The sequence below is a fragment of the Columba livia genome, chromosome 10, assembly GCF_036013475.1.
Source record: "Columba livia isolate bColLiv1 breed racing homer chromosome 10, bColLiv1.pat.W.v2, whole genome shotgun sequence".
NCBI lineage: Eukaryota > Metazoa > Chordata > Aves > Columbiformes > Columbidae > Columba > Columba livia.
The window spans coordinates 3,370,554-3,395,529 of NC_088611.1; the positions used below are offsets into that span (position 1 = coordinate 3,370,554).

At 45.1% G+C, this 24,976-nt stretch overlaps 1 protein-coding gene across 3 annotated transcripts in view; it reads left to right on the forward strand.

The window, feature by feature from the left end:
• SUSD3 (sushi domain containing 3) overlaps positions 1-24,976 on the forward strand; it is a 31,783-nt gene that overhangs the window by 2,346 nt on the left and 4,461 nt on the right. For 2 of the 3 annotated variants that reach the window (XM_065074949.1, XM_065074950.1), the window contains exons 2-4: positions 14,532-14,720; positions 16,218-16,365; positions 19,275-19,442. In XM_065074949.1, coding sequence (XP_064931021.1) covers positions 14,532-14,720; positions 16,218-16,365; positions 19,275-19,442 — 505 coding nt within the window. Of the gene's footprint in view, positions 1-11,023; positions 11,152-14,531; positions 14,721-16,217; positions 16,366-19,274; positions 19,443-24,976 lie in introns of those variants that run through there. The other variant, XM_021296480.2, reaches the window with a different exon arrangement.

The following is a 24,976-nucleotide window of genomic DNA, read 5'->3' on the forward strand; positions in this document are numbered from 1 at the left end:
CTCCCTCGTCCCCTCTCCTCTCATCGCCCTGAGACTTCAGGGAGATTCGTCTTGGCCTTCACTGTTTGTGCAGATTTCACCTTGATTGAATATGCTTTTGTTACTACAAATGTATTGAGTTAGGTGGATGTGCTGCTGTTAAATCAGAGTGTGCTGCTGTTAAATCAGAGTGGCTTAGATAGCTAAGATTATGACTGCTAGTTTTAAATCAAACTCTTGTTCGGGGTGCTTAATGTGTGAGTGTGTTATTTATGCAGAAGTATTTGCTGGATAAGTGACCTCTAGAGAAAGCTGACAACTGTTACATGGTATCTTTCATTGTATCGTGTTATTATTGGTGATCACTTTTCATGCTGCTTTGATCGAGAGCCCCCCCCCCGTAAAGTTTCAGGCCGTGAGCAATAGGGTGGTAATAAAGATGTGCACAAACTCCCTCACACATTCCTCTTGCAGAGGATGAAAAAAAAAGTAGCAAAATTTCTGTGTGAATTAACACGTGAAAGAGAGAGAAGTTCAAGTTCCTTGGCGCAGCCTGATGCTTGTAGCACTTAGAAGGTCTCACAGCTTCCTGAAACACAGCTGTGAAATTCCAGCTTTTCCTGACCTGCCTCACCTGGAGCAGGGGGAAGGGTACCCCCCTGTGCTAGAGGAGGCTCAGCAGCGCCCTTGCAAAAGTGGCTGTGGGAGCCCGACTTGCCCCTTGGCAAGGTCAGCACGTCACTCGAGTTTTTGGCGTAGCAGAAGGGCAGATGTGCAGAGCAGGACGTGGGGCGGGGGAAGAGTGCAGCAAATGCCTGCAAGCTGAGAAGAAGCCTTCTTCAGCTGAGCCTCTTACATTTTTAAATGATAGAGATGCTTTTATGTATTCCATATCATACTGTGGTTGTTTTGCTGTCACAGCAGCTTTCCGCAGTAGTTTACTATGGACAGATACTCATCGACCGTCTCTTGCCAGGCTCATTATATTATCTGTAAAAGCCTCTGAAATTCTGAACGCTCTTGTCAGTGGTGACCTGAGCGCTTTCCTGCCCTGTGGGAATTGCCATGGAGTGGGGGTGTCAGCATTGCCGGTGCGTTGCTGTTGCCTCTGAACCTGCCCAAATTATGCTTGCGGCTCTTTGGGTGTATCATTATGTTTAGTCTCCATGTTGCTGAAGCTGAGGGCTCTGGCCCTCTCCCTTTCCAGGGTGGTACCTTGGTTTTTGCAGTGATTCCTCCCTCATTCCTCAATGCAATCCTGTAGCTCTTTCAGGCCAGGGCAGCACATGCTTCTGTAAATGTAGAGACACATCTACAAAAACATCGGTGAGGCTGCAGACATTAAGGGAAAGTAAGAAAGAACTACAGAACATGACAGAGACACTTGTTATTCCAGGTTATAAATTAGTAGGTCTCTTGTTGCTGGGTTGTTGTCAGTAGTTGTGGTTCTGCTCCGTCCCTCTGCCATCCAAACCAGAGAAGAAGAGAGGCTGCCAAAGGGGAGCTGGGACGTGCTGCAGGACACCGTGAATGCCACCTCCACACCAAACTGTGGAAGAAATTATCTAGCAGACCCCATTGAAGGGAAGAGACATGATCTCTGTCTTAGGACAGACAAAAGCTGCAGTTTGTTGGAGAGTGGAAAAGGTATCACTGCATATTCACTGGGTTATACTCCAGATGACTGTCAGTGGCCATAGTGGGAGGTAGGTACCAGGCTGGATGTATCTTTGGTGTGACTCGAGGTGTCTATTCTTTTATTATGCACACCTTTTTTTTTTTTTCTGAAGTGAGTTTCCATGCCAGTGCCCAGGCTGTGAAATCATGTCGCTGAGAACTTACAGTTGCTCTTCCAGGAAAGCAAAAGCAAAGTTGTTCTTCAAAGCCAAGAGCACTGCTGTTCTGCAGAAAGGCTGCAAGGAGGTTTCTCACCTTGTTCCTGTGATCCTGAGTTGCAGCTCAGTTTTTAGACTGAGGAAGAAAACATTGATTCCAAATTTCCATTTCCACAGGATGGAACGTGACACAACTTGGAATATATGGGTTTGTTTCTTCAGGGTTATTTCTTCAGGGTTATTTCTCCTTGATTTTTCTCCCATGAGATCAAAGTGAAACCTTTTATTAAATAAGGTAAAAGAAGTGACAGTTGCAGAATTTCAGCTAATTGGTTTTATCTCCCACACTGCAAGATGCTAATCTTCGTGGTTAGGCATTTGCACCAGACATTGTTACTGCTTTGAGGGAATGATTTTTCTGCTTGTCATAAAAACTCTAGAATGGTACAAAATAGAGCTGGAAAAGAGTTATTAGGTCTTCTGGCACAGTCCTCCACAGTGCAAGATTGTTCCCTGTGGTATTCTCCAACACTTTGTCCTAGCTACTCTTAAATTACATAGGTTATAGAGATGAATTATGTCTAGACTTCTGAATTTCAGCTAGGGAATGAAGTGAGCTGAGTGTTTTGGACTCAAAACATCGATATTTCAAAAATCAGAAGTCAGCTGCAAAACACAGAAGCAAAACCACCAAAAATGACAGCAGATACTCCAGCACTTTCGGGGTTAGCTGTGGCCAGAAATGTGGTCCATTTTAAAGGGCCAAAATGGTTTGATTGTTCCCACCACGGCAGAGCCAGGAGGTCTTCAGACCTTTTCCATGACAAAGTGGAGCCTCCCAATGCACATCTGCAACTCTACAACAAAGATCATTTTAATTGAGACGAAATTAGCAGTATTTGACTTAGTCACAATTGCCACTGAGTTTTATGTGCCTGGCACTACAGAATCTTGCCTTTAATAGTTTGCCTGGGACAAGCCAACATGTAGGACAGTTGCTAGTTTTCATTTAGGCATTTTATTAACATGCTCTCTTTCAAATGCAGTCACAGATAAGTGTGTTATTCTGAGGAGCAGTTCTGGCTGGCTCAGTGGGTCAAAAGATTGACATGGATTGAGAGCAGCCCTGCAGAGAAGGGCTTGGGGGGTACTGGTAGACCAAAGATGGGACATGAGCTGGCTATGTGAGCTTGTAGCTCAGGCCAATGGTGCCGTGGGCTGCATCCCCAGCCCTGTGGGCAGCAGGTGGAGGGAGGGGACTGTCCCCTCTGCCCCGCTCTGTGAGACCCCCCTGCAGTGCTGGTCCAGCTCTGGGTCCTCAGCACAGGACACACATGGACCTGCTGGAGAGGGGCCAGAGGAGCCACAGGAATGATCCAAGGCTGGAACAGCTCTGCTGGGAGGACAGGCTGAGAGAGCTGGGGGGTTCAGCTGGAGAAGAGAAGCTCTGGGGAGACCTCATTGTGGCCTTTCAGTGCTTAAAAGGGGATGTAAGAAAGATGGAGACAGACTTTTCAGCCGGCGTGTTGCGATAGGACAAGGGGTGAAGGTTTTAAACTAAAAGAGGGGAAATTCAGGCCGGATATGAGGAACAAATTGTTGCTCTGAGGGTGGTGAGAGCCTGGCCCAGGTTGGCCAGAGAGGTGGTGGATGAACCATCCCTGGAGACATCCCAGGCCAGGCTGGACGGGGCTCTGAGCAACCTGAGCTGGTGAAGATGTCCCTGCTCATGGCAGGGGTGGCACTGTGGGAGCTGGGAAGGTCCTTTCCAACCCCAAATATTCAGTGTTTCTATGACAGAGAGATGATTTTTCAGTCTTGGTGCAAGTCTGTCTATCGCCTTTCGTTTTGTTTTGACAGTGAGAAATGCAGAAGTTGCAAAATGAGCAACCTCTTACCAAATAAATAAATTCCTGCGTCTGCTGGGGGTCTCAGAGATGGGGTTGAGCTGGTGCCTGGTTCACGTACAAGGTTTTGCTGGCCGAGTGGAGACTCTGTGGCAGATGGAGGTGCCGGCCCAGCAGCCCCAGGCTGCTTGGGGAAGCAACTCTTGCAGCTGCATCAGCAGAAATTGCAGCAGCAGCACCTAGTAGAAACACTCATAGGGGAAGAGGATGGGTTAACTGCTTTCTTTTCCTCTAACAGAGCTGGAAGCTATTATTAAGTAGTTATTTCTGGGATTAAATAAAGCCAAACACAATGCTGCTCACACGTACAAATCTCCTAAGCAGAGGATCTTTGATTGGGAATGATTTTGAGGAGGGGTGAAAATGGGGACAGGAGCCAGGATAGGTGAATGGAGGAGGTGGTGTTCAGAAACCTGCGTGCACGTGTGCGCTGGGAAAGAGTGTTCGGGAAGAAGGTTTGGGCTGAGGTGGCTGAAGGAAATGCAAGGGGGGAGTTTTGTTGGTTGATCCCTCCCATTCAGGAGAGCAGAAATTGGTGCCTTCAAGTACAAATCAGCATTATACCCAGGAGAGTTTCTGCTCAGAACTGCAGCAATCTCCAAGACTATGACCTTTGTTAGTTGGCTGGGTCAAAAGAGGCATCCGGACTGGACACACAGGTTTTGCTTTGGTCTTGAAAGAGGCACCCCATGAAGCCAGTGGCAGTTTTGTGTAGGCAAGAGGGAGCTCTGGTGTTTGGCCCAGCATCATTAATAAATACAGAAATATAGATTAGAACTAGGTTTTTTTTCACTCATTTAAAATATGAATCAGAGACTATCCTTGCATGGTATTGTGGCTGTCCAAAAGCTGCCAGTGATTTAGCTGAATTATCTGATGTAGATCTTAGTTTCTTAAACATGTGTAGTACAAGGGAGTGAAGGGCATGGGGCTGCTCTCCTTTGATCTACTCGCTTAAGCTGCTTCTCATTCCAAGTATAACTCGCCTGCAATCATTGACTCTTTTAATGGGAATAAGCAAACACAATGGACTGGTTCCCTGTCCTTATAGTGGCATCTCTGTCAATCTTCCTGCCACCCGTCGCTAATTCCTATGGCCAGGGAGGCCAGAAGCAGATGTGCTTATTGACTCGTGCTGTTAATCATTGCCGTGCTCGAATGCTTTCTGGCAGGATGCTGTGTGACTTTCGCAGTTTGCAGGTTGTGCCCGTGGTCAGGTTCCTGGCTGCACACCTCTCCGCTCTCATGGGTGAAGCCCAGGAACAGGAAAGCCAAACCCAGCAGCAAAAGAACAGAGGAGAGAAGAAAAAAACCACAGAGAAGGTTTTTAAATCTGGCTGTTAGTTTCTCAGTCCATGAATGATTTTTAGCACCATGATAAATGGCATGCTATTGCTAACTCTTTCAGACTGATGTCTAAAAAAATCAATTATTCACAGAAATTCTTGCTGACAGTTGCGAATGCTGGGTCACAGCTCTGTGCTGCACATTTAGCAGCTTAACACAGCAAACCAAGTACAGGAACAGCTTCAGTTTGCTATTGGGAAAGAAGAAGGAATTGCAGAGGCCAAAAGAGGCCAGCCAGGATGAGCAAGTGCAGGCAAGGTCTCCAGCTTTAAAGTTGGCTTTGCTTAACAGGATGGTTGGAAATTCCCCTAGAAGGCTAGCAAACCTGTATTCAATAGTCCATTTTAAAACAAGAAAGTAATTTCAAAGAGAATAGGTTTAAAAGTTTATATAGTCTTTACAAATAAGTGCTTTGTGCAAATATAATTCCTATGTTTTGGGGCATTTGGCCAATACTGAGCATGTAACCATTGAGTAGCAAGCATTTCTGGTCCACCTAAAATTTCATGTTGGGGTGAATCTTCTCATGCCTGAAGTGGTTTTTGGCCAGCTCTGGACCCTCCCCACTCCAGCATTTTTCAGCCAAGGCAGCGTTGGTGCAGCGCTCACCTCGTGTCACCCCGTCGGTGGGGATTTCTGCCGTCCACAGAGGCTGTGCCCACTCTGGCAAACATCACACAGAAGCAAGAGGCCACCGGCTGCATTGTCAGGGGACATCTGCTCTTATCGGCACTGTTCATTACCCCAAGTGTGCACAGAGGCCGACGTTGCTGCAGGCAGATAACCCAGCGCCATCGCCCCAGGGCCGGACACGGGCCAGGCTGAGCTCCGCGTCCCCACCGTGCCCGAGATAGAGGACAGGGGATGTTTCAGGACACACGGGATGCTGCCCTCCTGCCCTCCTTCCAGAGGAACGTGGCAGGAGGGTCCCCAAAGGGCAGCTGAGCAGCAGCGCAGGTGGTTCCTGCACCGCATGAGCAGCAGCCTTGGCCCTGTCGAATGGTCCTGGAGGGCATCCTTCATCCATCTACGGTTCCTAACAGACAGGTGCTTTCCCTCTGAAAACAGGTCTGAGGTTTTCTTTTGCCTTCTCCAGTGGAAAGCTTGTCAACAAAGCACTGCATTTCTACTCTGTCTATTGCAAATTAAATAGGCTGTTGAAAACTACAGAGATGTCTGATGTTGCCAGGGCATCATATTCAGGCTTGTTTTTCCATCAGGTGTGTTCAGATAATCATTTTCTGTCCTGTACCCCTTAAATCCTGAGATACTCAGCTCTACCCAGCTCTCCTGTTCATCTGTGCAGCCCACTGCGAGTCACCAGAAGCAACAGTGACTTATATATTGAACCTGTAGATCCAGAGCTTAGTGGACAATGCTGCTGATTTGTCTCTATTTTACTTTCCTCATCTTCAAGAAGCAGTAAAATCTGAATCTTGCTCAGTTTACCAAAGTTTACATGGAATCTCAGAATGTCAGGGGTTGGAAGGGACCTGGAAAGCTCATCCAGTGCAATCCCCCCATGGAGCAGGAACACCTGGTGACAAAACTTTGATAATTATTAAGGGAAGCCAGCAAATGTTGGATTTGTTACCAGCTGGCTTTTAGGTTAAATATAACATTGATGTATTTAGGTGTCTGCTTTAAAGAGGAAAGAAAACCAAAGGGTTTTGCAGAGATTCTTGGAGGTGCTAAACCATTTTGTAGGTGAAAAGCCACAGAGCTGTAGCTTTTCTGACAGCGAGCCCTTTTCTTGGGCCATTGATAGGATGACTGCTGATGAGGTATTTGTATTAGAACTGTCTGGACAAGGTGGTTTTGGCATTTTTGTTCTTTCTTCATTTTAAAGGGAACAAAAGCAAGAGAGCAGATTCTGTCAGAGCATCTCCTTACAGACAAAAGGGTCAAGCTTTCCAGTTCAGGCTCCTACCAGCGAGTGCCCACGGCCTTTTCCAGACCCCTGAAATGCCCATCGTCATCTCCCTGTGAAGGTGCTGGAATAGTTTTGCTCTTGTAAGTGGTTGTTGGTTGTGTCTCAGGTCAGGCTCCCGCAGGAGCGTTGAGAAGGGCTTGCCAAAGACAGACTGGTAGTAAAAGTTGTCTGTTTTCCTCTTGATACCTGATCCGCGTTAGCAATGTGCTAAATATTGAGTTGGATGCTAAAATATGGATTTCCCAAAATCATTTGCTTTCTGTATCATATTTGTTTAACTTTTGTTTAGTTTGTGGTGGTTTTCTTGCAGTTATTGTGATGATGAAAAATGCTTTGAGCAGTGGTCCAAGATAATCTCCTATCTCCACTATGGACAAGATAAAACTTTAACATTTCTGATCATCATAGCTTCCGCTGGACTATATACAGGGTCTGGTTAATGGAGCCCGCATATTGCTTTGCACCCTCTGCAGAAATGTTACAGTTGGCTGCACAGGTTTAGTGAATGAGAGGTTATTCATGAGCACTGGGGAAAAATAATGGTTAATGTTGAAAATATAAACCTGCAGAGTTCACTGGCCTGATGTTTCATGAAGGACACGTCCACCAGCAAGGATATGCGTCCCCAAACCTGGCTGGGGACAGAGGGACCTGGCAGCAGAGGGAAGGTGTGGGGATGCTCCTAGTCCTTGTTATTCCCTGGAGAGGAATTACGTAGAAACAGATTCCTGACCTGCAGATTTCAAATTCTGTCTGCCCTGGGACGTTTGATACGTTTAGGGTATCGGCTGAAGTGCAGGTGAAAAGCTCTTTACAAGTTATTCCTCTTAATTTTATTCTCTTTAGAATCGTAGTTCTAGAAACAAGGCCGCAAACTCTGAACTGTGCAAATATGTAGTTAATTATGGTTTAGAATGACAAAGAAGGGAGACTATCAGTGCTATTAGCTCCATTCACCATAAAACCAGCCACAAAAGCAACTGTCGGCATCACTTCCCTGAGTTATTTTTAATTGGGAACAGTTTGGATTAAGGCATAATTCTGGTGTGCTCCGTAGTGGATATATGTAGAGATATATATAAAATTACTCTTTTTTTTAATATGGTAGTAATTGTGAGGAGATAAATAGATGAACACTTCTAATTTGCCTTAGGTTTAACAGATCCTTCCCATTCTCAAAAATTTCCCTACTAGTAACTTATCGGAAGCATCATAACCTATTTCAAGCACAGAAAACCCATCTGTTCTTGCTTTACCTGGGACTTCATCAAATACCTCATTTTTCATTTAGTTTTTATTTCTCATTCATTTGTTCCCATAAGAAGAGAAATGTTCAGTATTGAGCTCATTGCTAGATCCAGGAGTGAAATCTAAAATGAGAGTAATCTGACTGATGTATATTGACAAAAAAAATCAATCATGGGGATGGCAGTATGGCGACTGGAACAAATCCTCTCTTATAAAGATAAAACACGTGGATAAGAACCATTTTACACCAATCATACACATTATTTATGTCTGAAATAGGAGCGTATCGCACATGTTGTCGTCAAACCCTAATCTAGCACTTGGGTGATACATAGCTTGGATTTCACATGGATTAAAATTGCTTGCGGGCCTCTATAATACTATTTCAGAGCAGCGTTGGGAAGCACTTAACGCTGCCTTCTAATCTTGCTCCATGTTGTTCACTACACTGAGCAGCTCAAAAGCCAGATGAAAAATGCTGGGGGAGAGAAAAGGAAAAGGCTCGGTGTTGTAAAGAGAGATGAACCCAATTTGTCTGCTTCAGATCTGGATGTGAGATTTTGCAGCAGCGCAGCGCGAGGGCTTCTTCCGGACATGGAGGCTAAGAGTTTGCTGCCATCTGGTACATTTTGCTGCCTTAGCAGGCATGGCGAGACTCGCAGTGGCTTCACCATCCTCCCTGCGCTCTGGAGGGCCGTGCAGGGGTCGGCGCGGTCCCAGGTGTTTCACGCCTCACCGTGGGGCCAGCAGCTCCATGAGCAGCCCCAGCGTGGGGGTTCTGGGGCGCCCGGGGCAGCACCGGTTCCTGCTCACCCAGCTTGTTCACCAGGTGATTTAACACCTCACCCACGGCTTCTTGCTGGATCCACAGCAGCTTTGCCCGGTCAGAGGATGCAGCTCTGGAGGATCAGATTCCCGCTGAAGTGTCGCCAGCATCCAACAGCCGCTGGCTCTGTGCCTTTGCTCGTTTACCTGACAAGGCTGTGTTGGTGAGCGCTCCTGCACCTCTCGTGTATCAGAGCCGCCTGGCGTTTGACACGGTGCTGATTCTTTCTTTTCTCTGGATGCATTTGCTTCTTTCTTCTTCTGCACGTGCTCCCTTCCCTGCTCCAAGCCGGGAAGGATCCTGCTCTGTCTGGTAGCAGCTGCTGCGTGACGCTGCCACCACTGAACCGCGATGGCAGATGTGCTGCTGAGCCGGGAAGGGTGCGGGATGCTGAGATGTGCTCGTTTGTCCTGGGGACCCTGAGCGTAGTGAGAAGGAACGCAGCGCTGCCCGAAATGCGACCGGTGAGGCTCAGCCTGGTGTGGGAGTCCATGCACCCCTTCACACCGCAGAACCAATGTGCATTGTTAGTTACGTTGCAAACAGTGTGCTGAAAAATCAGTTTTACTTACAAAACAGACAACAGAAAAAAGAGGAACAAGCCTAGGGGATCTGCTATTTTACAGGCGTGAGCAGAGAGCTCATTTGAGTATGGATGTGTAAACACAGAAAGAAACTCACTTCAAATACCTCTTTTCTCTCCTTCCCTCCTCACATTTCCCACGAGTGTGCAATGGTGGCCTTTGAGAATGGTGAGAAATTGGGCTCCCTCTTTCACAATTTTAAAATTAACTTTTCAGTAGAAATCCAGAATGTTTATAGGGAGTATTTTCATTTGGAAATGCTGAAATCAGGCAGATACAAGGCTGACGTATCGTTGACAAGTCGTGTTTCTGGTTTTGGACTACGTGCTCTGACAGATGTCTTCTGTAGGTACCTTCAAGTTTTACTGTCTGCAGTTGTCCAGATGGTTGCTCCATGGGATAGAGGTGGGGGAAGAGCTGCCTGCATGGCTCTTGCAGGCTCCTCAGGTGGAGCTCCCCTGGGCCATGGTGACCGAGCCTGGCCCCGCTCGCCACAGGTGGCCCTTGCAGTCACAGGTGTACAGAGGGCTGTGTTTTGGTGCACATGGCTAGTGCCACACCTGGACCTCCAAAACCCTCCCCAGGAGAATAACTTTGTAGGGCCATGCCTAGGTATTGGAAGGCAGACAGGTCTATAACAGCTTTCCAGTGTCTCGGCTTCACAGTTACTCTCAGAAACCAGTGTAGTAGGTAGGAAAGGTCAAATCACACCATTGCTGCCGTGTGCTTTTGTTAGAAGGGGTTGCAGCAGGTCATTACTTGGTGCCACCAAGCAGCAGGAGGTCTCCATAGCGCTTCCCCAGGGCTGTGGCACAGCTGGGGACATTGTGCAAGCTCTGCAGCTTCCAGAGCCTGGATTACTGTTTTACTGCTGGGTTGCTGTCATGTTCAACACTCATTTCCTAAAAAGCCGTGCCAGTGTCTGAATCTTCTGGCGGGAGGAGAGGCTGTTCCCAGTAGGCATTTGTTGTTGCAGCACTTTGTGCAGTGCAGAGCCCAGCCGGGCAGGGTTCATGGCCAGCTCTGCGAGGGAGCGAAGGCGCAGGCACAAGGGACCAACGCTGGCGCGAGGTGGTTTCACCCACACAAAATACTTCACTACATCTGCTTTATTTCACATTTCACTTCTAGTCTCTTTTCTTTTGCTTTTTGACAGAGCGAGCTCTTCCAAGAGCTCTTCTGTGAGGCTGCTGCGGATGTTGAACGTTACGCCTGTGACTTCAGGGACAGTAATTTCCAAGGCTCGCTTCTGTAGGAAAATAGACTTGCAGAAATAATATCAGCATGTTTACTTTCTGCGGGGTTTACAGAACCTAATGTTCTGTCTCTTTCTGGCATCTGGTTATTCCAGCATGTTTTAGTTGCATTAAATAGTCAACAATAAGCAACACAAAAGCTTGAGTTACTTGTGTATGGGAGTAATGAGGCGAAGTCATGGATTGCTCCCTTTCTGCACAAACAGCGAGTGGCAATCTTGACAACATGGTTTCAGGTAATTATTGCTGTGGTTTAGATCATTTTGGTATTTACTTATGTGATGTATTTGATTTTTAGACTCTATGTTTTGCTATGGAAGGAGCACAGGAAATGTTTAGCGGACAAGCATGCCTAGTTTGCTGTCTCATTTCTGTTTTCTTATTAGCAAAACATAAATCTGCAGCTTGCTGACAATGGAACCATATGGTAACCCTTTCTGACAAATCGATTTTGCAATACAGATAATCTTAGCTGTGCCTGAGAAGAGATATCTTGGATTATTTTGTCTTAATTCTTGCATTACTCTCTATCTTTCAGTGCCTGGAAATTATGTATGTGGCTATTTCTGAACCCAGTGATTTGGGTGAATTAAGAATTTATGGAGTACGCTATACTTTAGTGTCTTTACTTTGAGGGCAGTTATTTGTCATACAAAATAATCTGTTTATTTGCTATAGCCAATGCCCTTCTTCTGTGGTGGCAGACAGTAGTGGCAGATTAGGGTACTTCGTGAACACTGGGCACCCTCCTAGTGTGGAGCCAAATTAAGAAATGCATTTGTATAAATCAGCTCTTGCTGTCCAAGAAGCTGCAGAAGTAGCTGTAGGAACTTGAAGCAGTAGCCGGTATCTGGAAGCGTGAGCAGAGCACGAGCCTGGGAATGGGGCACAGGAGACACGGATCAAGTGCAGGAATGATGCCATGAAGCTCATCAAAACTAAACAACACATCATCAATGTTAATGTTTATTATAAACTCCATAGAGATGGGTGATAGGCTCTTAATTCCTCAAGCATTCCTCCAAGCTCTAGGTGCTGGCCATCAGGCATGAATCTGTGAGGTTTGAGATGCAGCTATTGCAAAAGCTGCATGAGCAATATTTAGGAGGTTTATTCAGTTTTACATTTCTAGGTGCTAACAGTTACTGCAACCCAAGACCTGAACATGACATTTTCTAGATTTTTAGAAAAAAACTATAAATCAAGATGTAAATCTGGTCAACACAAATGTTTATGCAGTGTTTTACTTCAGAAGGCAACGCAGCCTCAAACACCAGCCTCAGCTGAAAACAAAAAAGGTCTCTCTGGATGGGTCATTTCCCTCCAGCATGTTGATCACACCACTCAGCTCGGTGTCATCAGCAAACCTGCTGAGGGTGCACTGGATCCAACTGTCCTTGTCACCAACAGAGAGGTTAAACAGCACCAGTCTCAATGCCAACCACTGAGGGACACCACTCAGCACTGATCTCCACTGGGACATCAAGCTGTTGACCTCAACTCTTTGAGTGCCACCATCCAGCCAGTTCCTTATCCACCAAGTGGTCCATCCCTTGAATCTATGTCTCTCCAGTTCAGAGGCAAGGATACTGTGTGGGACAGTGTCAAACACTTTGAATGAGACCAGGTAGGATTAAACGTCTTGAAAGAAAGGATCCAGTGCCACACACTCTATTCTTTGGAGAGCACAGGCTGAATGATGGTCTAGGTGAACTGGCAAGTCTGCAGAAAGTGTCTCATGAGGGCTGCTGTGGTGGCTAAGCAGGTGGACTTTGAATCAAATGTGGCTCTGAATTAATTTCTACATCTCATGCAGCTGGAAGTGTGAGCAACGTGAACTCCAAGTATGTGACCTGGTATCTAAAAATAGCCTTGAAAGTGTAAAATACAAAAAGGCAGATTTTTTGCAGCTTAGGATAATGGTTTTTCATGGGAAGTCTCTGAGTGGCAAAGGTAAGAAAAGCCCAAACTCGTAACGCTCATCCGAAGTGAGGGGGAAGATGCTCCAGTGCCGGGATGCTGAAGAGAAGCGTGGGACATGAAGAGAAACAACCCTCAAGAAAATATTTGTTCTCATTGAGGCAAATTGCTGCCATAGTCAGAGACTGAAAGAGGTGGCAAAACAAACAGAATTAAAAAAGGCACGTTTTTAAGAGCTAGTCCTCAGAACATATTTACTTAGCAGATTAGGCCAGTAATTGTCACTGTGGCTTTTGTTTGGTCTTTTGCTGAGATTCTTTGGGTTTGGTTTCCAGGATATTGGGGTTTTTAAGAGCGTGAATTGAAAATAGGTAGTAAACCTGTCTGCTGCAGCTTGATTGCAGAAATTTAACATTAATTAATGACAAGAGGGAAAGATTTAGTATTAAAAATAAAACAGACTTGCTATCAACGTGATTCTGACAAGATGTTCTCAAAGAGGCTATTAAAACTGCACAGTTCTTTTTGCTTGCAAGTTTGGAAAGCATACTTTCCCCCTTTTAAATGTTTGTGTCATCACGGTGCTCAGAATATTTGTGTTGCAACTCCAACCCAGTTGCCTCTGAGTCTGCTGAAGTCATTTGTAAATCCAGTGAAAGATGGGGAACTCGGACTCTGGTGTAGAAGCAGTGCTGGTATTTAGTAATTGTTAAAAAAAATATATGTAAAACATTTTCCACTTTCTGTCACTGCACATGTACAAAACCAGAAAATGTATTTGCTGTTGTTAAATTCGAAGTATATATGGATATTGTATGTTGTCTTAATAACTGATAATTAAAATTTGTGTTTAAAATGAGTGTGAAATAAGGAACGTTGTGACAATAAAATTCAATGTATAAAGTTAGTGGCTGACATTAGGTGGCTGAGAGGAGAACAGCTGCGTGACTCACAGAGCAGCTGTGTGAACGACAAAGAAATGGAAAGCTGAATGAACAAAAATGTACTAAAAAATGAACGGTATACTATCAAGCAGAGATAGTAACTAGAAAATGAAGCTAAGCGGGCTGTAGTTGTGCTGTGTCTGTCTGTCTGTCCCCCCTGGAGCGTGGCTCTTCAGCTTGCAGCCACGACCAACAGAGGTTGATGTGCAGGGCTCTTGGAAGACAGGAGGTTTCTGTAGGATCATGGAAAGATGCCACCAAGTAGACTGAAATGCTGAAATATGTGATCAGTCCATCAGATCTTGGAGAGTTTGCATGGGGGGCGATGTGTTAGGATTGGACTGGATGATCTTTCAAGGTCCCTTCCAATCCCTGGCATTCTGTGATTCTGTGTAATGCTCCCAGTGCAGAAGATGCCAGCCTGAGTGCTTAATTAAACACACAGAGTCCGACAGGACAGGGATCCATAGGAGACCGTGCTATGTGCAGAACAGCTTTTTTTTAAAAAAATGTACCAGTCTAAATAGATAATGTTGCAATACGAGTAAAACCCTCTTTGGGCCGGGGTCAGAGCGCTGGAGCTGTTGAGCAGTACCGAAGGGGGTTTGTTTGCCCTTGGGCTGGTGCTTGGCAGAGCAGGCAGCATCCCCCACCCCGAGCTCTGGTCTTTGTCTTGGCCAGTATCTTGGACTGATTTACAATCCGATCACTATAAAACTAAAGTGGACCTTCGCTTTGTTTTTGTCCCACAGCGCAGTGCAGCCACGTCGTGCCCCCCCAGCTCGGCACGCTGCAGATCCTGCACGGCAACGGCACGGCCGTGGGGACGGTGATCGCCTTCCAGTGCTCCGCCAAGCACCAGCTGGAGGGACCGGGCATCATCACCTGTGTCTGGAATGGGAACGATACCCACTGGACAGCCGGAACGCCCTCCTGCAATCGTAAGGTTCTTTCCAAACCATTCCCAGCCCCTTTGGGCTGCGCTGTGTTTATTTTGCCCTGCCTATGTCCTGCAACGGTAGGATTAATTCTAGACATCTGCGCAAGGGAAAAGACAAATTCAGTTTCCTTCAAAGTTGCCCCCACTGACTGTAATTGCACTCCATATGTGTTCTGACATTGCTAATTATCACAACACACGAATGACTTGGTCGGCTTTATGCCTGATCTCACGTCACCAACTCCAGTAGCGTTGCACTCAATAAATGTAGCTCTGTAGCTACAAGTTGTACCCTTCTTTAGAAAATGTATAGATATGACCAACTAATGTGCATATTTGCATAACCTCTAATCTCCTAGCACTCTTTTCTGAAGATATTTTTGCTGTAAAAGAAACACAGTGATATTTTTGCACAATTTTAGGTTACTGCCTGTGGGCAGCCGCATGGGAAGGTTACCATATTGACAACTAGCGTTTGAATGGCAACAATATTAACTACTTTTCACGCTGTGTTCTTTCTTATTCATTTTAGGGTTGTTAGTAATTTGACTAGAAGTAGGCCCCAGCAAAACATGGTACCTCTGAGCTTTGGGGATCTCAGCCTGTTTCTCAGAACTTGTATAATTTTAAAGCACCAGTAGATGGGTGGCTCTTTTAGATACTTACCATTCTCTCACAAACACAGTTATTTTTATCTCTCACTTGAGAGATTCCATTAAAGACAAAGGAGAGAAATCCTCCCCTACAGAGGCCGCAGAAATATGCAGCTTTGTGTGGAACTCAGCTGAACTGTTTCTGATGCTGGTCATCGCGGTGTTGAAAGAACTAGAGGAGTTTTGAAGCAAGACATGTTTAGTGCTCCAAGTCAGTTGGCTGAGATCTGCATCAGCTGTGCCACACCACGGTCCCTCTCCTCCTTTTGTCTGGATAATTCGCTCCTACAGCAATCACTGCGAACTCACAGCCCCGCAGATGCTGCCCCTTCTGTCCTGCATCCTTCCCCAAGCAGAGGAAGACCTGTTGTTTGCTGCCCACCAAATAGGATGTAATTAAATAGAACTCTCCTTGCTCTAAAGGTCTCCGTTAAGCCCATTTACCCTGACAGTATTTGGTTTTGTAGCTCCAGTCCTTGTTAAAAATTGGCTATAAGAGTCTGCTAGCTCATTTGCACTTGATATCCCGACAAAGTTGTGCTTTTTAGCTACTGCAGCACTGAAGGCATTATGTTTAATTAGCTGCAGTGGTGAAATACTTGTGAACAGTTCATTAGTGGCTTATAAACAGGAGATTTTCAAATAGCCCAATTTAAAGCTTGTGTAGCTCTAAGCTGAAGCCAAGCTACACTGGTATGTTGACACATACTAATGTGAAAGTCCTCACTGAGCTATTATTAGCAGAAGTGTGAAGCAGGTAGTTTACAGCTTGGTTTAATGAAAATGTGAAAGATAAATTCATGGGTTGACCTTAGAAACGTGCTTCTGTGTTTGCTTTGCTGCAGCCATATCAAAATATGAGACTTTTGGATTTAAGGTCGCAGTGATTGCCTCCATCGTGAGCGGTGCCGTCATTCTGCTGATGTCCATGGCTTTTTTAACTTGTTGTCTTATCAAGTGTGTGAAGAAAAGTGAGAGGAGGAGGACTCAAAGGTACGTCAAGGAAGTTTTAAAATCAGCACTAAACTGTACGTCATATGGACCCCATTGCTGTGGTAGCAGAGAGCTTCAAAGGACTTGCTGCCACAACACAATGCTGTTAATTACCAAAGATTCTTAATTTGTTGGTTAGGCTTTAAGCATAGAAAGGCTCAGAATTCAAGACTGTTAAGGCACCTAATGTCTGTTAATTTCCGGTGACCTCCGTGGGCCTGGGCAGATCTGGATTTACCCAGGATTATGCAGTAGCTGAATATACAGGTCTGATTTGCTGGCCCTGTCCTTCTCTCCTTGCATTCTTTAAGACTGGCTGTGTTTTCCACTCTTCTCTCTCTCTTTTATTTTTGCCTTTGAACACTGCTGGGAAAATGAATCCCCCCATGTGGAAACCACCAAAATGCTTCACCGCCTGCAAAGCGCAGTTAAAGCTGTCACAGCTATGCTGGGACGACATAGGATTTTATCTTCTGGCTTGAAGCGCAAGGTAGCAGGCAGGATTATAAACAGGCATGGGAAGAAGTAAAATTTATCAACCCAGTCCATTATAAAAACTGAGTGTGAAGGGTGGCTGCCTGATTACATCTGTCTGGATGCTAAAGTCGAGCCGCTGTTGTTCGGGAGAGCATCCATCCCCAGTCACCCGCTGCAGGTTTGCCCAGGCACCTCTTCTTCATGTCCCTCTTGCTTTTCCTGCATGTTGTTACAGCTCCTGTCCTGCTGACTCCTGCTGTGCAGTGACCTGCACTTCCTGTTGATTTTAAGCTTCTTCTTGCTTCATAAAAGTGTTTGGAGTGAGGCGGAGTAGTGGGAGACTGGGAAGGACACGAATCTCTCTGCTCCAAGCTGCATTTTATCTAGAGAACCAGCATATGGGGTGAATTCTGTCATTTGGAAATCTGATTGTAACCAAAACGCAGTCCTTGAAAGGACTTTGTGTGGTAAAAAAAGGAAGTCTTTGGTGTCATTCTTAATATTAGGTTTTCACTGATAACATGAAATAATTTTTGAAATGAAAGGGTTGATTGGCATTTTTGGAATCACTGCTTTTCTTTTTGATAAGACTATTCATATCAAAGTCCTTATTTTTCATTTGTTTCAAATGGAGTTTTGTCCAAATTAGCTCATCACATGACTTTGATGTCTTGATATTTTTTTCTTACAAAAGAAAAACCCTTCGCACTGGACATTTTGACCTGGTTTTGTCAAAAGGACGTGAAATGATTCCCTTTGTTGGGAGCTTCTCTGTTCCCTGCTGCTCTCTGTCCTCCCTTTCCCACCTTCTGAAGAAGCTGCTCCAACCCAGCCCCTCCATGATTGAGCTTCGCTCCTGAGGGGACCTGGTGACACTGGGGACATTGTGTGGCTTGGTGCTGCTGTCAGAAAGCAACTGAGATGATGCAGAAACTGTCTGTGTCACACAAGAAGGAGTATAGCATCCCTGCATGAAAACTGCTGGACCTGCAGCCCGTGCTGCAGAGAACCAGGGGTGGTGGTGGCATCAGTTTTGTTGCTGTAGTTGGAAAATGTGGATTGATTTTTTGGATGCCAAAAATTTATTGATTAACCTGAAGATGACTTCATACAAAATGAGTGTACACAGTACAGGATTAATTAAATAAGTGTCTCTTAGACCATCTCTGAAGGAAAGGGTGGTCTGTTCCCGTGGGGTATGGAGGATGTCCTCATCCTGCCTTCAGCTTTGAGGTTTGCCTCTCTAGGTTCTTTGGCTCTTTTAGTTGGTCTACTAGAGGGATGACCTATGCCTACAAACCTCTCTTGCAAATACTTCTTGCAAGGTATCTGTTTGACGACCTTTGAAGTGCCATCTTGTGTTTTGTCCCTGCATTTGGAAAGAAAAAAATATGAAGGCTGCTGAAAATCCCCATGTAATTTAGGCTCCTCACAGACCTTGTCCCATGGCGTGAGCATCGCTGCTGCTTTCTTTGGTAGGAGCAGGATTGTATCCTGAGAGGACAGAAATGACACCAAATCAGCATCGCCAGCCCTCACAATTTAATCTTGTCCCATCAGCTGGTGTGACTGTGTGAATCTTAAGATTTCTTTTCAAAACGAGAAATTGGGGGGCATTTTTTTGTCCCAGAGTTGTATAGAGCACCATGAAAACTGCCTTGAGCACTTCCACAAGGAAACCCTGAAGGGAACCAAATAAGCCCTGCTCTTAACGAAGGCAACATTACCTGCCTCCTGCATTTTTAAGTTAATTCATCTTTTCAACCTACCTGGTGATTTTTGAACCCTCGGGAGGGGCACCACTGCAGAAATTCACAGAAAATACTTCTTTTTTATCTGCAATAATTTATTCCATAAAATGGCGATGACGATCTGTAGTCTTTGCACGTACAACAGTGTCTGGCCTGATGTGTGTCACTGATAAAGGTCCATGAGATCTTTGGCACAACATCATCCCTTAAGTGGCTGTCCCCATCACCTGTAGTCTCAAAACCCACTGGATCAAATTGACATAATTATTGGGCTTTGTTCCTTTGAACTATCCACAAGTGCTCATTAGAAAATTGGTTTTGTTTGTTTGCTTGCTTTTTGGGGAGTGAGGTATAATACTTTAGAGTATTTTACTGAATAATATTTATGCTGCTTAAGAACCCCACACCTTAAGGCACAGAGTGTTTCAAAAAGATGGACCTGATTTGAAGTCATCATGCCTTGGAATTGGGTCCATCTTTTTGAAACACCCTGTATTTAAGCAGGTATTTAAGTCTTTGGAAATTTGGCTTGCACTTGAAGTTCAGAGTGTGTTTAAGCACTGTCTTCAGTAAGCCTGGATTTAGATTTAAACTCTAGTGAGTAGGGCTGTGGTCAGGTAAAAGCTCAGCTATACAACCATCTATCACAGCAATGTGTTTTACCCCTTGCTTCATTCACAGAGATATGCAGCTGTGGTACCAGCTCAGAACTGAAGAACTAGAGCACATGCAAGCTGCTTACTTTGGTTTTAAGGGAAGAAACAATAACAACAACAATAAGAAACTCAGGAACAAATCTGTATTTGATGATGTGGCTAACGTGGCATATGATAACCAAGGCTTCTACAGGTAAGGCTATTAAAATACAGTGTGTTGAATGAGTCTGTTGAACCAATTTTAGAAAGAGGATTCCTTGAAAGTGCATCTGAAAGGGATGCCCCTGAAGAGGACATGATGCCAATGGATTGTCAGGCCTTGTCCTTCAACCTGCCCGTCCTGCGGGGAATTAATGTTGCCAAAAGGTGAGTCAGCAGAGAAGCTGAGCGTGGCCTCCCCCCGCACGGCTTCTATCCCCATAGTTAAGCCTGGTCTGCGCCAGATTAACTGGAGAGAGGTTTTTAATTGGCTTTGTGAAACCGATGCTAAACTGCCACAGGTAGGTCGGTGGCAGCAAGGTGCCAGCTGGCCCAGGAGCCTTGGAGGGGACACCAGGGACACGGGGGCTGTGGGCAGCTCCAGGTGAGCAGCGGGTCCCTCGGTCACCGCCAAAGCTCTCCTGATAAATATCGTTTCATTATCGGGCTGTGCGGGGCAAACACAACAGGATCCTGGTGAGCAAGGCAGCGTGAGGGCCCACAGCGGGGGACCCCGGCTCTGGGGCAGCCCAAAGAAACGTCCACACTGAAATAAAGGGCATCACAGGCTGTGGATGCCTGCAGGGTGGGCAGAGGAATGGTTTGTGTCGGGTCAAAATCACCTCTGAATGTGTCCAGATGTGTTATGCCGGCTGTGGTGTTGCCAACACGAGAAAAACTGAAAAATGAATACATGTTAAATTCTAATTACTGCTTTGCTGTTACCATCCATATAAATACACGTCATTCTGTCTTTTCTATACTTTGGGTTCTGCTTTATGGTCATGTACAATAATATATAGCACAATCCTTGTTTGCTTTTAATTCACTGCTCACTTGTACAGCTTTTATGTACAGCAGTATCTGTGATTTGTAGTGGTTACCTGCAGAAAACAATTTGATGCAGATTATAAGCCTACTTCCATGTCACAGTGCAGCTGGAAATTATATTCAAATGGAGGACTTGCACAAAAGTCTGATGGCTGCTTAATCAATTCTTAGCTTTGGGCGATTTCAGAAAGATTTATAAATCTAATTAAATGCTGATTATAACCTAAACAGTTTTTAGAAGGCTCAGGATGTAATTTTTAATTTTGGGCAACTTCAATCTGCTTCAATGTTAATGTTTTGTATAAGCGTAATGTGCTTTTAAAATAATGTGAATAAAGTTACATAGGGCTGTAAACAGAGGTTCGTGCTCTGCTGGAGCCTCGAGCTCCGGGGCTCTTATCTGCACCGTTCCACGGAGCAGAGGCTGCTGTATTCTGTTTACCAAATTCTGCACACCTTTTCTTAACTGAAAGTACCAGAGAATATACAATTCCACTGGATAAGCAGCTTCTCTGGGGCCAGAAATCAACTGTTTTATTATTTCTTTAGAAAACTGTAGAATGTTTAAACTTCAGTGGGGATTTTCAGATGGCAGGAGGAGAAGGAAAGCCTGTGAGCTCTTTTTTCCCTATGTAGAACAACACACACGCTGTGTTAAACACTGGTGCACACCCACCTCCTGAGGCATGAGGTCCTCTGTTAATCAAGGCCTACTTTATTTCCACCATGCAGTGGTGATGTGATCCTGGCTTATCACTAATTCAGCGAGGAGAGCAGGCGTGTTAGTCTGTGCACCCTGAGCCACAAGCCTGGCTGTTTCTATCGTAGAGTCTTGGAATTTCTCTAGGAACATGTGTAGCTCTCTGCCAATTTGTACCTTGTTCCCTTTCTTCACTCAGACGAGATCTATTTAGTTAAGGTTAGTAAAAGATGCTGATTTCTACTGTTTAATTCTGTTAAATGGATCTATGTGCAGGATAAGATGTAGAAATTCTAACATATTTCATGCCAGCTCTTAAAGGCAACAAATGATCTGTCAGCTTTGTGTTTAACTTGCAAGACTTATTTTTTGTGTGTAGCGAATTAGGCCAAGTTTCATCATCCTGTGCACATCCAGCTCACTGGGAAGAGCAGGACAGGGTAGGCAAACCCCTGGGGAGGTGCAAACATGAAGCTGGCTTATGCTGGGAAGACCAGCGTGCAAGGACGTGTTCATTACCTGGGTTATTTCTGCGGTACCATGCTCCATTTAAGATGAAGTGGATGTGTTGGCAGCCTATGCTTGGACGAAATCTCTAACCCTGTGGGTGTTGCTGTGGTGGTGGGGCTGTTACAGCATTGATTGTCTGAGGAAATAAATAAAGGCATGTGGCATGGCTGGAAAAAGCAGCAAAACTGAGGGCAAGCAAGCCCAAAGGAAAGCTTCTGTGTGTGCATGTGAACCAACGTGTGTGGCTATGGCCACAAACAGCCCCGGGCTGATCAGGCAGTTGGACCAGATGATTGTTGTGGTTCTCTTCCAACTGAGCCTAGCCTATCCTATCCTATCCTATCCTATCCTATCCTATCCTATCCTATCCTATCCTATCCCATGTTATCCTTATGTTAATGTTTCAGACATTTGGAGGAATTTGTGCAATGCATCACTAGACCCCCGAGCAATTTAGAAATCACTGAATCACAGGATGGTTGGGGTTGGAAGGGACCTCTGGAGACCATCCAGTCCCACCCCCAGCTGAAGCAGGTTCACCAGAGCAGGTTGCACAGGGTCGCGTCCCGGTGGGCTGGTTTTTCAAAGGACATGTCCTAGGAGGCACGGGATGCTGGTGGTTCTCCCAGCCCTGCTCAGGGCCGCGGTTCGTGTTGTTCTCTGTGATACAGCCGGGAAGCGGCTCTGCAACCCACTTAGAAGGGGAAGTCTGAGAGACAAGTGGAGCCCTTGGCTGAGAAAGGAGTGGGTGGAGGCTTGGCAATTTGTGTCGTTTTGACGATAGCATTTCCTTTTCTTAAATAAAGCTGTTCTGCTGCTTCTTCATGTGATATATGAAGTATCTGGAAGAGTGAGAACTCCTCCACCCTTGAAGAAGACCCTCCTGAGTAGATCTTAGCCTATTTTTTACTAGAAAAGGATGTAGGTCATGCAGCTTTTCAGGCTCAATTGAAATAGATTGACTATAGATTAACATTTTGATTCACTGCTTTAAGGACAAAGAATACCCTACGAACAAATAAAATAAAACCCCAATTTTTTCAGGTTAAGCCAATTTAAAATAAAAAGCCAGATCTTTCCAACAGGTAAGTTATTTGTTATGGTTTACACAGTAATTTAGGATTAAAAAGCTATCATCTGTTAAAGCGGTGCCTTAGTTTATTGATAATTTTGGCTGTAGCGAGGTGACATGATGTGGATGCAGAAGGCTGATGTACAGGAGTTATAAATAATGTATAAGCCCAGCTGCTGGACAGTAGAGGCCCCGGTGTGCTGTCCTGGGCCTGTCTGCAACAAAATGAAATGTTTTCCCCCTCATGTTTGAAGCATGGAACAAATGTGATGAATACAAAGTTTTTCAGGGAAGTGTTAAATTTTAACGGCAGCATTATAATGAGCCCCATTCTGGCTTCTTGGCTGCTTGAACAAATTGCTTTAAAATGCCGAGAAATATGTTCACAAATACCTGGGATCATTCACTACAGGGTGCAGTCACTGTTGATGACACCTCTTTATTTCTGATGTCATAATGAGGACAAAAATACCAATTTTAGGAGGAAGTTCTGTACGCAGGAGCTGCAAGCATTTACAGCATATTTGCTCTTTTATAATATTTGAAGAGCTAACTAATGTTGAGCAGAGAAAGCCCAAGGTACGAGGCATGGGGCTGCTGGGAGGGACATGTTTTCCCCAGTGTTGCTTCTCAGAAGTAGAGAGTGTAGAGCAGAGATAGCAGGTTGTTGCCTGATGCAGAGGTTGGGATAGATTAGCTGAAGAAAAGGGTCTGTCGTCTATGGGAGGGAGATTAGCTGCAGCTCTGGGCCACGTAGTTAGAGGAGAACAGCGTGCATAAGCCTCCAAAACAGCCCCCTGAGAAAATTGCTATGCAGAGTCAGGGCTTGTCAACATGGGAATATATTGGGAACAGCTCTCGCAGCCTGACTGCAGCAGCTATCAGAGAAAAGCCTAAAATTGGTAAATTATATTCTGCTCTCTTTAACATTTTAAGATGTAAAAGTCCTCCCAGTTCTTCATGAGAACAAAACCAGGGCTGTTGTTGTTCATCCAAAGCACAAGACCTTCCTCAAAGCTGCACTGAGCACCGAGCCTGCTGGGGGTCAGAGCGGCACCATGGGTCTGGGAGCTGGGAGAGCTCATTTCAGTTTCTATCAGCTTCCTAATTATTATAAGAAATAGCCACACCTGGGGAAGCCTCTATTTTCTTTGCTTTTTCAGCATAACAGTCCTGTGACCTGTGCTGGAATAGATACTCCCTTGACTCAGGGATGCGCTGCTATTTTGCAAGGGAGAATTGATGGTCCAGCATTTTCTGCAGTCAGGGAGATCTGAATGTAGCTGTAGACTAACTCCTTTTCATCCTCTGTCAGGTAAGATGACAACCAGAAAGAAACTAGTGCAGCTCAAAAACACATCTGAAGAGGAGCAAAGAAATTTGGTGATTTTTTTTTTTTTACCCCCTGGTATGGAAGCATTTGGAAGAATTTTTGCATTCCAAATTTGGACTGTTTTGAGGTGAATTATTTTACACAGCTCTAGGCCAAGTTATAAAACATTCTCTATGAAGTAGCTGGTCTGACTGCAGGAGTGAGTCAAATGGAAAAGCCCAGGTCTCAGTAGGTTTAAAGTCCTCCTTTCAGATATCCACTACGGCTGGAGCATATTAGCAAGAAGAAAAAATCTCTTCTGCAGAGAAACAGGCTAGTATATTCTCCCACATTAGATATTTTTAATACCTGAAATTTTTGTACTGGAGTCCTTCTGACTATAAGATGCATAACCAGTGTACCTGGCAAAAAACAGCAAATAAGGCAAATGCAACAACAGAGATGTCTAAGTGAAAAGGTTTTGAAAAAAAATCAAAACTCAGGGTTTTCAGTCAGTCCAAGAGGTCTCATGCAAGGTTGTTGAAATTAGCTCATAGCTTTGGCCTGCACAGTAAAACAAAATGTGTTTTCTCTTTGGTTTCGTGGCTGTAATGGTTGAAGTTTTCCACTACCTTGTGTAAGGGGTTGCAAGGAAGGCGTGAATCAGAATCTCGTGTTGCTCTAAGAAATGTTCCCGCCTGCCCAGGCTGGCTGAGGAGCATGAGGACCTTCTAGAAATGCAGACAAGATGGGGTGGGACACTTGGCCACGTTCCTACCTTGCCCTCTGCTCCCTTGAGGGCACTTCCCCAACTGCTTTTCCCCTCTGAACAACTAAGAGATTAAAAAGCTGAAGGATCCGATGCCCTTCTACCAGCAGGATAGTGTGGTGTACAGTTACCACAGGGAATTAAAGGGCAAAGCATCTTCTACAGCAGTGACTACATGCAAGACTGTTTGAGGTCCTGGGGAAATTACTTCAAAGAGCGAACAACCTGTTTCATACAGTTGTACATAATTAATACTGTTCCCTACACATATGATGTTTGATTGTGCGGCACTTGGGACCGGAGAGGAGGAGACCCAGCACAGGAAAGGGGAAGAT